The sequence below is a fragment of the Cebidichthys violaceus genome, unplaced genomic scaffold, assembly GCF_023349555.1.
Source record: "Cebidichthys violaceus isolate CVI_PGR_0920_01 unplaced genomic scaffold, fCebVio1.0.p SCAF_61, whole genome shotgun sequence".
In the NCBI taxonomy this organism is placed as follows: domain Eukaryota; kingdom Metazoa; phylum Chordata; class Actinopteri; order Perciformes; family Stichaeidae; genus Cebidichthys; species Cebidichthys violaceus.
The window spans coordinates 937,481-951,426 of NW_027176828.1; the positions used below are offsets into that span (position 1 = coordinate 937,481).

The 13,946-nt window shown below is 39.4% G+C and overlaps 2 protein-coding genes across 2 annotated transcripts; both read left to right on the plus strand.

Moving 5' to 3' along the window:
- The first annotated feature begins 986 nt into the window (after window positions 1-986).
- LOC137890105 (trace amine-associated receptor 13c-like) lies at window positions 987-2,151 on the plus strand. Its single transcript, XM_068734203.1, has 2 exons — window positions 987-1,198; window positions 1,335-2,151. The coding sequence occupies exons 1-2, from the start codon at window positions 987-989 to the stop codon at window positions 2,149-2,151; spliced, it is 1,029 nt and encodes a 342-aa protein (XP_068590304.1).
- A 9,519-nt stretch (window positions 2,152-11,670) lies between these two features.
- Window positions 11,671-12,618, plus strand: LOC137890037 (olfactory receptor 6K3-like). The gene has a single exon (XM_068734123.1). The coding sequence runs from the start codon at window positions 11,671-11,673 to the stop codon at window positions 12,616-12,618; it is 948 nt and encodes a 315-aa protein (XP_068590224.1).
- The last annotated feature ends 1,328 nt before the right edge of the window (window positions 12,619-13,946 follow it).

Consider the following 13,946-nt stretch of genomic DNA (forward strand, 5'->3'; position numbering starts at 1 on the left):
GCTCCTGGACTGTGTAAATGCTATTAGAGACTGGACGGCAGAAAACTGCTTACAAGTATACGGCACTAAGACTGAGGTTCTGGTTATTGCACCAGATGAAGTTGTCCCTACGATCAAGAAGAGTATTGGTCCACTCTCATCTGCTGCCCACTTTAACCTGTGTAATCTAGGGGTAATATTTGACCAATCAGTGTCGTTGGACCCTCATATTAAAGCAGCTGTCTACATCCTGTTTCTTCCACCTAAGACATATCAGCAAACTCAGATCTGTAGTATCAACAGCTGAACTAGAGATGATCATACATGCCTTTATCTCTTCACGCATTGACTACTGTAATTCACTTTTCTCGTCACTCAGCTGAAAACTCATCTCTTCAAGAAGTGCTGAGCCTTCCACATAGCATTTATTGTATTCATATTAGTTTATTGAACTTATTGTATTTGTATTGGCTTGTTCTTGCACTGTACTTTTGCACTGGTTTATGCTCTGGTTCATGCTCTTAGATGCTTGTGTAAACAAGGAGATGCACTTATGACTTCTGGTTACTAGTATTTCTCTTGAATACCTATGTTGAATACACTTATTGTAAGTCGCTTTGGATGAAAGCATCTGCTAAATGACTGTAATGTAATGTAATTTAATGTTTAAGTTTAAACAAATCCAAAAATCTGTATCTTGTACAGATTCATGGCATAATAGAAACTAATAGCTGTACTCTCTCTTCTTCTTGTCCTGGTCATAACTGTCTTAAAAAGGAAACTTTGGCTGCGTTGTTGCTGTTCCCCGTTGCAGAGCATGATGGAACTTGTAATTGTTTAGGAAAAAAAGTTAAAAAGAGGAGGAGGAGGTGAAATACATGCAAAAGCCCAATGAAAGTAGATGAAACAGTAGGGGATAAGTTTAGTCACTCCCACTAAGAGAAAGTTGTCACCAGAGTAAAAGAGCAAGGAGGGATGTGGAGGAAGAAAAGAGATTAATCAGTTGTATGACGAGCACAGCAGCATCTTTTCTCCTTTTTCTGACAATGAAAAGCCTTGATGAAGCCGAACTTTGCTTTCCAGAACTCCTCAACTCCTCCTGCAGGAAGGCCATGCCTCCTCACTCTGTATCTATGCTCACTTACATTTCACTGTCCTCCATCTTTCTGCTCACTGTGACTCTCAACCTGCTTGTCATCATCTCCATCTCCCACTTCAAGTATTCATATGTTTTATAAATTCATGAAACTGGTAGCTGTACAGAAAGAAGTGGTTAATGGAAAAGAACAAAACAAAATTGTCAGATCTGGAACGAAAAAAAAATTGATAAGCATGTTGTTCTCTGATCTCCTCAGGCAGCTCCACACACCCACCAACCTCCTCCTCCTCTCTTTGGCTGTGTCAGATTTCTTCGTGGGCTTCCTCATGTTCTTTCAAATTGTGCTCATAGACGGCTGCTGGTTCTTCGGTGACCTCATGTGTATTCTGTATCAGTATCTAGGATACATCATTACTTCTTCCTCTGTAGGAACCATGGTGCTCATATCAGTTGACCGATATGTGGCTATTTGTGATCCTCTACATTATCCCAACAAAGTCACACAAAAAAGAGTTAAGATCTGTGTTTGTCTGTGTTGGATATGTTCTGCTTTCTTTGACGGTCTGCTAATAAGGGATTACTTGGAACAACCAGGCATGCATAATTCCTGCTTTGGAGAGTGTGTCATTGTTAATGACTACATTGCTGGACTTGCAGATCTTTTTTTGACTTTTATCTGTCCTGTCACTGTCATCATAGTTCTGTATATGAGAGTATTTGTGGTGGCTGTGTTTCAGGCTCGTGCCATGCGGTCTCATACTGTAGTTTTTCCTCTCAAGTCTTCAGTACGTGCAACTGCTAAAAAATCTGAATTGAAAGCAGCCAGGACTCTTGGTGTTGTGATTGTTGTGTTTCTATTGTGCCTCTGCCCATATTATTGTGTTTTACTCACAGGCCAGGACACCTTGCTCAATGCCTCAACTGCTGCCTTTGTAATATGTCTGTTCTATTTCAACTCCTGTCTTAACCCTGTGATTTATGCCTTTTTTTACCCCTGGTTTAGAAAATCCATCAGGCTCATTGCTACTCTTAAGATACTGCAGGCTGGCTCATGTGATACCAACATACTGTAGAGAACCACTGCATGGTGGCTGTAATAAGACAGAACAATGTACTTGGTCATGGTGGTGAGAATTTAGTAACAGATGTAAAAGTCTTGGTAGAGTGACCTCTGTATGAACACTATTGCATGCAGATCACATATGTGTCTCTACATTGTGTACCGTTTCAATGCAACACTGAAGCAACTTAAAAATCTACGAATACTCTACTCTAGAAAATGTATTGCCTGAATCCTGTAAGGCCAACATAAAACAAATAATTTGTAGAATCTTTGGACAAATGTAGAAATATTGTTTTCTTTTTTTGGATCGAATATCATACGTTATACTGCGTAACTTTAATGCATCTGTCTCTTTCCTGTTTAGAAAAAGGAGCCTGCCAGCATCCTGTCAAGGGGCCTTTCACAGGTTTTACAAATGGTCTGCACAAATGTTTTAATTGATTGACCTTTATATTGATTATCTCTTTCAGGTAGTTGTGAAACTGTGTTCAGCACCTGTACTTACTTTCCCTCAGTTTGGTTAGCCCATACAGTGAGAGGTGGAATAAAATCTGTTCTTTCTTACGCAAGTTTACAAAATCACTCCAATGTACCTTGACTCTGAAAATAACGTATATAACTTTTTTAACGTATTTAACACATTTTTGAACTGCCGCTTTTGGAGGACAACCAAAATGTAAAATTTGAGCCATAACCACTCTGTATTCTTTTGGGGATCCAAAACACAGAAATTAACTACATTTAGAACCCGGACATCTGAATGGACAGAGACAGTATAGAGCGGACACATCACTAGTTTAATAAATTTAGCAAGATGACTCAGCCAAACTTAGATCAATGTAAAGATTGAAGTGGCTGACTTGCAGGTATGTAATGTAAAGGAACAAGTGTAATTGTGTTTGTTTGGTTTCACTGTTAAGTGTAGGTACAGGTAGTAATGTGAGTATATAATTGATATGTATAAGTATATGTTGAATGCACTTATTGTAAGTCGCTTTCAGATAAAAGCGTCTGCTAAATGAGTGTAATGTAATGTAATGTAATAATTGGTAGGTAAAAAAATGTTCAATGAGGGACAACTCAACAGTTAATCCTGAAGAAAATAAGCTGTGGAAATTCTGGCCACCGGATGATGGCACATGCATTCAAATGGTGGCCTGCAGTGTTTTTTTTGTGAACAAACAATAGTAACGTTTACTTAAAATGCAATTTTTTAAATCCTGACAACATCTGAAATCAGGAGAGAGACAAAAATTACTGATTGCTTTAAAGTCGTATGCAATCTATGAATAAAGACTAGCATCCATATAATATGATTTAAATGTCCAGCGTAATTTTATACAACACTCTTTCTCAGACACAGCCTGCCCCCCCCCCCCCCCCCCCTTCTCTTTCACACTCTTATCTGCAGTTTTGGTCACCTTTCCTCCCATTTGTCCTGCAGACCAGAAGGCTACCAACTTTGCCTTAGCTGACATAACACATTTTAACAGTCCTCGAAATCCATGCTCCATTGAAATCTACTTATGTATTTGGTAACACTTTATAATAACTACACACTATGAAGCATTAGTTAAGTATGAGTAAACACTTAATTCATCATTTATAAAGCATTGTTCCTACACTAACACTCATTAGTATGCAATTCTGACAACAGTTATAAATGTTTTATTCTTGATTAATAAGCTTATCAATTATTGTTTCATGATTGTGTTTTCATACTTTATGAATGAAGTATTATATATATTACAACCAATTATTAAGGAGTTGTAGATGATTAATTACATCCTTTATAAAGTGTTAGTAAATGATTAAGAACTTATTTAGATGTACATTATTCATGCAATTATATATAATGATTTAGATATGCACTAATGGTTAGGGACTATGTTAATATATGTTTTATAAACACGTATTAATATTGCAATTCATGATTAATTCAGGTAGTTACTAGTCACTAGTGAAGTATTTTGTGTGACCTCATCTAAGGTGAGGACTATTTATGCAAAGCATTTATAAATGAAACCTGTAAAAAACAGATTCTCCTTCAAGTGAACATGGCTGGATATAAAACGCTTACATTCACTCCCCTCATATAACCAAATAAATAGTCATCTAACATTGTCGTGATCATATAACAACTAGTTAGCCAACTGTCACCTGGATTGCTCATATACAACGGAGGTGATGCGGTAGTGTGCGCTGTCTCAGGACCTCTAGTTAGTGATTTGCTAGCTGGAAGGCTAGCTACATACTCATCATCCGTAATGTGTAACGTTACGTGCCAGCAAACTAGGAAACACACTGACGGACTTTGGAGGCCCGTTAGCAGTCTTTCTATCAGGTCGGAGTTTTCCATCGCGTAAGTGCACTTCTGTATCAGTTCCTTAGCAAAACGTTTGACCCACGTTGATGACGTATGAAACAGGCTTTTACTTTGTCCAACATTGATGACATATTGAAAGCGGGATTTCTCTCGATTTCACTTATTTCGCGGATCAGATCATAACCTCATGGATCTCTTCCTAAAACCACCACCGTCCAAATCATTATTTTTCAGCCGGCTGCCTTCGGGACATGCAACTGTAGAAAACTGCGAACAGTGGAGATTGATATGCACCCACATACACACAAACACACAATCAAGCAATAACAACAAACAGATAAGCACGGTAATTGTACAAATTCAAGTTATTTTTAGTGAAAAATACAGAGGTCTGGACCCCGGTGACCTAAATGGTGTGAACCAAACTCCTGGAGAGGGGACTTATCTGGAAGGACACTTTACTTCTGCTGGGGGTCTTCAACACATGGGCAATGATAGAGGAACCTGAAGAGGGGTGACTGGGATGAATTGCTTGCCCAGTCTGAACATCAGTACTGCTTTGTTACTGGACTTCTGTGCCAGTTGTAGATTGGCCATAATATACACCAGGTTAGAGCATAGGGTGATTAATGAGAGCACTTGGTACTGGAACACCTGAGGCTAAAGATCAATGATCGACTTTGTGATCATATCATCAGATCTGCGGCCGTATGTCTTGGACACTCGGGTGAAGAGCAGAGCTGTAAGCTGGGGGACTGCCTTACAGAACTCAAATGTATACTGTGTACACACAAAAAACATGTATATGCCCTTTGCCACTTATAAACTGGTAAGTATAAAGGAAGAATGTGCACTGAGATTATGGAAAACTCACACATACTTTTCTTTTTGTCTGAGAGCTTTTTAACTTCAAGGCCTGAACATTTTTGATGGAATCCGAGTGGGCCATGTTAAAAGGCTTTATTGTGGATGCGGCAGCCACATGGACTTGTCAGTGCCAGTTGTGGCAGCAAACTAAGAACCAAGGAAGCCAATAGGGCTTAAAGATATGGATTGAATCAAACAGTGTTAATACTGAAGCGAAGCTTCAGTACACGGGAATTCAGTACAAATTGAGGCAAAGTTATCCAAAATCACAAGGCTAAGGCAGAGTCAAGAAATACAAAAGTAAGATCGAATACCAATGTGAAATACACAAGAAAAAACTCTGCAACACTTGACCTAGAAATACTAAGACAAATGGGCAACAGAGAAAATGAGCACGTAGACTAAATACACACAGGCAGTAGGGTAATAAAGGAAAGGTGCGACTAATAAGAGCAGGGCAGGCAATCAAACAGTTGAGAAACACACAAAAACAGGAAATTAACCTATTCTTGAGTTCGAAAGATCATGACAGATATGTTTTTTCTTGTGTCCTCATTACCAACTCTGCTAATACCTTTTGTTGGAGCCATAATGTGGTTTTGTTGTTTTATTTTGTCTTTGACGGAAACATGTGGTGGGTTTACACATAGCAGTTCTGACACTGAACACAGGGTGGTGCATTGAGTTAAAAGTGCATATAGGTAAGTGCCTGGTGAGGAGAATCAGGTGTGTGGACGGGAAGCTAACAGTTTTTTGACCGTGTCAATGTGACGTGTCAGCAAGCATGTCAGCGTGGCTTCTCCAGGTGTTATATTATACTGTCATGCAGTATCCTGTGGTGTTCTGCTATGGTGTCAATGTACAAGCTGAATAAACGGATCATACGGATCGAAAGAAAGACAGCGCACTGGACAGTGAAATGTTTGTGGCATGAACGCGCGTCCGAACAAGTTCTCTCGTTCGCCCCCCAGTGGCTTAAAAGATAAAGATAAAATGGATATTTGTTAAAGTCACTACACCTTTCATAAAGACTTAACTGAAATCCAAATATGTCTCCAGATGATTATCTAAATAACTTCAACTGTACAATCGGGGTTGTACTTGATTCCATAGCACCTGCAAAAAAATAAAATCGCAGCACGCCTTGGCTAAATAATAATACCAGAGGATTATACTTTTAAGCCCGAGGGTCCCCCAATTGGGGGACGTAGTACATAAAAACGTAGAGAGTTTCGTGTTAAAAGTAACTGGCAGAGAACCCACGAAGAACGAATATAATGATGTTATAGTTCTGCAGAAACCTCAGCGTCCTGGGAACAACGTGAACTAGGTCACTTCTACATGAGACAAACACATCTCCCATCAGCCAAGCAAACAAATAACAAAATATCATAAATCATAACTCGATATGACTGGAAAAGACCGGAGAAAACAGCTGCTACTGTCCGTTAGCAACGTGCTACCTACAAACATGCAGCATGAAAAAGCATGTCCGCTTGACGGAGATTACGGACATATCTTCCAATTCTCTCTCCGGTAAACCATCGCAGAGATATTCAGCTTCGAACACAAAAAAGTCACACAGCTTTCATCAAATATTATACTCACTTTTGGTCGAATCTCAGCGAAAAAATGAAATATCTCCGTACTTATGTACGTATGTCCAGCTGCATGTGCTCCGTGTGAATTCGTTCGATTCGTGTCTTTCCGACACTCCTCGGCTTCTTGGGAGGGTTCGAAGCTCAGCAAATTAGATTTCAGATCTGCCATCAGATTGGACGTTTATCATTCCCATTGCCTAATAGTGCTGTCAATCATCTAGCTTTCAATTCCAGGCAATTCTATTGGCTTCTACGGTTCGAAGGAGGTCTCAATGGTGAAAATCGGAGAAAGGGGGGCAGAGATACAGCCCTAAACAGAGAGAATGGGCTGAATCTGAAGCAGTATGTGACCATAAAATGACCATAAAAAGGGCTTAGAAAGAGCTTAAAACACAAAAAAAAGCCCAATCTTCTGTCTTTTGATTCATTGAACATCAGGAGTGATAAACAGAAGTGATATAGAGTGTTTTTTAATTTAAAAAAATATTTTTTTATTCAAATATTGGAATATTTTATCAGTTTTGCAATTTTATATGCTCTATATTTTATGAATGTTTCACTGTATCTATGTATAAATGTGTATAGAGAGCCTTTATCAGTTGTTATAAGAGCTGGAAATATTTTAAATCTTGGATTTCCATAATTTCCAAAAAAAAATATCCTGAAATTGCTGTTTTTCCCCAGCGAGCTTAATCTTATGTTAACCTGTAACATATGTACTGATATTTCCATGACTTTTCACATCTCAAATATATATAAATTTATTTTTTTTATTTTTTATTTTTTTTAAATGCAACGCTACACTCACTTAGGTATTTTGTATCTTTTTTCGAGCTGAGGCCTGAAAATAGGGCTCGTTTTAACTTAAACATTAAATTACATTACATTACAGTCATTTAGCAGATGCTTTCATCCAAAGCGACTTACAATAAGTGTATTCAACATAGGTATTCAAGAGAAATACTTGTAACCAGAAGTCATAAGTGCATCTCCTTGTTTACACAAGCATCTAAGAGCAGAACCAGAGCATAAACCAGTGCAAAAGTACAGTGCAAAAACAAGCCAATACAAATACAATAAGTTCAATAAACTAGTATGAATACAATAAATGCTATGTGGAAGGCTCAGCACTTCTTGAAGAGATGAGTTTTCAGCTGAGTGACGAGAAAAGTGAATTACAGTAGTCAATGCGTGAAGAGATAAAGGCATGTATGATCATCTCTAGTTCAGCTGTTGATACTACAGATCTGAGTTTGCTGATATGTCTTAGATGGAAGAAACAGGATGTAGACAGCTGCTTTAATATGAGGGTCCAACGACACTGATTGGTCAAATATTACCCCTAGATTACACAGGTTGAAGTGGGCAGCAGATAAGAGTGGACCAATACTCTGCTTGATCGTAGGGACAACTTCATCTGGTGCAATAACCAGAACCTCAGTCTTAGTGCCGTATACTTGTAAGCAGTTTTCTGCCGTCCAGTCTCTAATAGCATTTACACAGTCCAGGAGCCTAGTTACTGTGAAAACCTCACTGGGTTTGAATGAAAAATAGAGTTGAATATCATCAGCATAAAAATGATAAGCAACATTATGACTTTTTATAATCCCTCCCAAAGACAACAAATAAAATAACAGAGGCCTCAGAAAGGAGCCCTGCGGTACACCACAGGACAGTGGAGAGGTAACAGACACAAAATTACCCACAGAGACTGCAGCGGGACAGGGAGCGGTGGTATCAGGCACTCAGGCACAGGTTGTGTTGGTTTGTGCTGGACCGAAGGTGATGGTATCCATTAACTTCTCGGCTTCTACAGCGTGGAGATTCTCATTTCCAGCTCTGCAATCTTATCAGCCAGACGGACGCAGCTGATACAGCCAGATGGGGAGTTGAGTGGAGCCACGGTAGATGTGATAGTGACACAAGTCCAACAAGTGGACTCCCACTGCGGCAATTATGCTACAGCTTGCAGATCATAGTAGTTCAACTTGGCCCAGTCTGCAGCCTTTGTTATGTAAGCAACAGGTTAACACCCAGAGCTAGAAGCTAAGAGCGAAAGACAAGCCTCGCTGCACTAAGCCTCAGCGGGTTGACATGAAATGGAACCTTGTGAACATTAACTGACATTAAATGCCTAAAATTTGGTGCTCGTTGCTGCAAGTTAAGGTCCCCAAAAACAGGCCCAAAGAAAAAATTTGGTAATTTTTTGAGCAATGAAAAAATTGACAAAATCTCTCAAATATTGGTCCAAGCGACTCCAGATTTTTGACAGACTGTTTGTACAGGCCCTACAATAAGGTCACGTGACCAAAATCCCTCTAAATATTCTAGAATTTTTGTTTGCTTGGATCAAACTCAGAGAACAGCATGCTGTCAAAATGGATAAGTCTGACACCATGTCAAGAAGTTTGTCAGATTGGAGCATTTTTTTTAAACATGTCAGAACCCTGCTTTTTGAATATGTTGTAGCCACGCCCAAATGGGGCACATTCATGTTGGATGGCACTCTCTAGCAAGTAGCATGCCTGCACAGGAGGAGGGACAGTTGGACTAAATTTGAATGATAGTTTTTATTGGATAAATTGAATGGGAAATGATACCCCAAAAGTCCCTCCTTCAAACAGTCATAACTTCTCAGGACATGGTTGAAAATGCTTGGAAATGGTATGGAATATTCAATTTGAGGATTTAAATGAGCACCTTTATCAGCAAGTCTGCAGATACTCTGGAAAGAATCTTCTTTTAACAACATGCTAATGACTTGAAACTACTTGAACCTTGAAGAGTGTCCTCTCGTGTCCACCATATGTCAATTTAATGTGTTTTTATAGGACCCAAGTACTGAATCTGGAGTAACCTTTCAAAAAAGGCCCGTTCCCTAATATCCCAAAAACGGCCGTTTCGAGTAAATTTGTATGGACCGGTCATGTAGGCCAATAGTCCCCCTCCTTCAAATGGCCATAACTTCTCAGAACATGGCTGAAACTGCTTGGAAATGGCATGAAACCTTCCCGTTGATGACTTGAATAAGCCCATTAAGCAGCAAGTCTGCACACCCTTGTGAAAGCTATCTTTCTCCAGGAACTTGCTATTGAGCTAAAGTGATTCTTAAAGACTGTCGTCTGTTGTCCACTATTTTTGATGGAAAATCAATTACATGGGAAAACAGGTCCAAAAGGCAGTGGCACATTTGGGAGAGTTGACCCCGTTCCATTTTTAATTTGGCCTTTTTGGAAGCATTTGGTACATCAACTGATGTGTCCATGGTCGAAATAGGCATTGTACGGTGACAACTGACACATTTCCTTGTTTTCCAATGAAAGCCAGAATGCTTAACCCACCCATTTCCTAGATTTCCAATGAAAGTCGTACTTAAAAACCACAACAGCACCCATTCGGCACTTAATCCAACCATTTCTTATGTTTCCCATGAAAGTCGTACTTAAAATCCATAATTGCACCCATTTGGCCTTTCGGCACGTAAAATTAGTCAATACTGCCTTCTATAGGATTTGGTGATTGAATACACATTTTGCCCCAAAGTCCTTATTTGGGCGCATCTGAACAATGGGATGTTTTACGTTCGACCAACACATTTCCATCGTGTACAAATTCTGACATGGCCCAACAACGGCCCATGCAAAAGTTGGGACAAAACCCAGACGTTCCCTAGCGGCGCCATCAAAGAGGAAAGTCAAAGCCTACTCTTAAATGTGGTGAGGGTGTTTGCCCCCCGGGCTGAAACTGGAAGCTGGTTCCACAGAAGAGGAACTTGATAGCTGAAGGTTCAGGTTCCCATTGTTCTTTGGAAGACTCTAGAAACCACAAGTAACCCTGCATTCTGGGAGCACAGCTCTCTAGTGGGGTGATAGGATACAAATTCCTCTTTAAGATATGATGGTGCCTGACCTGATAGCATTAATCCTTCATTCAAACTATTATCAACATCCCTATACTTGATACAATTAGAAGTCTGGACTCGGATATAACTTGGCAACACAACAGTCCAACATATGTAGTCTGTTTGTGACACACCGTATCTCCCTTTGGACCTTGTGTGCACAGGTTGTTGTTCTTAGTTCTGGAGAACAACATGATAAAAGTGCAGCAGCTTCCTCAGTGTGCTCTAGGTCAGGGGAGGATGCAGTGTATTTACTACACTGATGCAAAGACTGTTGACTGAATGTCTTTATGACTTTATTAGCTATTAACCACAGGACTGGTATGAACACTATTAACAGTATATTTTGTTGATACATGTTGATATATGTACTATGGACAACTTCCATAAACTGTGAAAGCTTTTCAAACTGGTTGATTGCAGTTGTGATTTTGTCTGTGAATAATGTTAATGTTTTCCCTTGTGAGCCTTGGTAACCTGGATACATCTCTTCTCCATTCATTGAACTGAAATATAATATGTGGACAAATGTTTGGTTGCTTGTGCATTTAGTCCATGAGATACTGACATGTTTCCCTCTTGTGTGTGTTTTAACATGTCTTTTTGAACCATGTGCTAGTTATGTTGAAAATGATCAAGTTTGAAATATGCAGTTAATGCAACTTACATGTACGCAGGCTTGTGTTATGTGTCCTGTTGGAATAAGTGTTCAATAGAACATTTTATTCAGTCCATTTGAATCCCTAATAACTCTCCTTTACATCATCTTTTAATTTGTTTGTCCTCTCTCCATCACTCTCACTTCTCTTCTTCCAGCTCTGCTTTGCTGCAGACATGAAGAGCAACAGTAGCCTGAATCCTCTCTACTTTCAGTTTACTCTGTTTGCAGACTTTGGGCCCCTCAGATATCTGTTCTTCAGTCTGTGTCTGTTGCTCTATGTGACTATAATCTCTGTTAACGTTGTCATCATTCTGACAGTCTGCCTGGAGAAGTCTCTGCATCAGCCCATGTATATCTTCATCTGCTCTCTGTCTTTTAACTCTCTGTACGGCTCAGCCGGCTTCTTCCCCAGGTTTCTGATGGACATTCTGTCTGACACTCATTTGATCTCACGTCTGGCATGTTTCATTCAGATCTATGTCATCTACAGTTATGCAACTAGTGAGCTCATGATTCTCGGCGTCATGGCCTACGATAGATTTGTTGCTATATGCCAGCCCTTACGCTATCACAGTAAAATGACGTCCATGACGGTGACGTATCTTCTCATGCTCGCTTTGCTTTTTCCTGCGTTTGCTGTCGCCGTTTTGGTTTATCTCACTGTTCGATTGCCTTTGTGTGGAAACAAAGTGCACCAGCTCTTTTGTTCGGTGGTCCAGCTCTCTTGCATGGACACAACTGTGAACCGAATAGTAGGAGGTTTATTTACCGTACCAAACACCCTTGTGCCCCTGTTCTTCATCCTGTACTCCTACCTGCACATTCTGCTGGTTTTAAGGAGCAGCTCGTCAGAATTCAGAGGAAAAGCGTTACGAACCTGTCTCCCTCACATTGTGACGTTCATAAACTATTTTTTCTCAATTCTCTGCGAGGTCATGCTCAGTATTTTCAAGGCCGATGAAGTCAATCCAATTGTTATCGCGGTCTTATCTCTGGAGTTTGTGATCATTCCAACGATCAGTAACCCTCTAGTTTACGGCCTGAGTCTGCCTCAGATCAGAGGAGTTGTTTCTAGATTTTTTAAAATACAAAAAAAGTTTTCTGGTCCTTCTAGAATATAATAACTCTGATTTAACTGATTATATCTATATGTTTACGCTCATTTAAAAACATCTGAATATATTTGATGAAATTAGATGCCCTGGCTCCCTAAAATACATCTCAAGTGCTCACACTTAAATGAGATAAATACATCATACTATGTGCTGATTAATAACTGCATGTTTATGGCCTTAATAAGGTGAATTAAGCGTTACTGACATGGGGTTAAACATCACTGAAAAAAATGTGTTGGATTTACTTAATTTTTTTAGGTAAGTGGTTTTTAGGTAATTTCTACAAACTAAAATTAAGTTTGATCTGTTAAACATTTTTAACTTTTACTAGAATCTTAACTTTGAATACATTCCATGTTTACACAAACAAAAGCAAACAAAATACTCACTTTTTACAACTTTATTATCTTCATTACCAGCAATGTAAATGAGTACATTTACTCAAGTATTGTACTTATGTAAAAAATACAAGGTACTTGAACATTATATGAGTATTTCTAAGTTCTGCTACTTTCTACTTCTCCTCCCATACATCTCAGAGGTAAATGTTGTTTTTTTAAACTACATTTGTCTGAAAGCTTTAGTTTCTTTTCAGATGAAAAGAAACTACTTTATTGTGTATTTACTGCACAAAATTATTGTGCAGTAAATGTATAAGTACATTTTGATGAGAATACTTGCTGACAACACTTTTACTTACAGTAAGTAAGACTTTGAATGCAGGACATTTGCTTAACGGTGCCATTGCTAACAAAATAAAACAATGCACCAGTACCATAGCTGCATGACAGCAAACACATACATCATTAAAGCTGCAAGCAGCATTGATCGGGCCCTCACAACTTCACGCACGTCGAAGGTACTGGCAGGACTCTGGTTGACGCGGCCATGCATTTCTGTGACCATCATACACTGCATGTACGAGTTAAATGGTATTTTTTAGTACTGGCAGTACTCTTGGTGATGCGGCCATGCATTTCTGTGACCGTCAGACTCTGGATGACGCGGCCATGCATTTCTGTGACCATCAAACACTGCGTGCACGAGTTAGATGATTTTTCCTGATTTCTTCCTGGTTTGAAAACCACTGTTGTCTAACTTTTGCTCTCCAAGCATCTTAGTTTGCACATATTTAGATCAGAGAAGTCTTTTTCTCATGGTGTGACCACAAACCCTTTTTTTAAGTTCAGTGTTTCGGCCGCTGTAATTATAGGATCCTGCTTACGTCCGTGGTTGCCAGTAGGTGGCGCTATGACTATGAGTTAATATTGGCGCGCAGATGTCCTAAAATCATGACAGTAATCAAGCATGTCAACTTTTGGACAGTTTTGACA

Bases quoted from the DNA above. Each gene is read 5' to 3' on its own strand.
- LOC137890105 (XM_068734203.1), top strand. From the start codon at position 987: ATGACGAGCACAGCAGCATCTTTTCTCCTTTTTCTGACAATGAAAAGC. The intron at 1,199-1,334 runs GTATTCATATGT...TGATCTCCTCAG, and splicing joins ATCTCCATCTCCCACTTCAA to GCAGCTCCACACACCCACCA.
- LOC137890037 (XM_068734123.1), top strand. From the start codon at position 11,671: ATGAAGAGCAACAGTAGCCTGAATCCTCTCTACTTTCAGTTTACTCTG.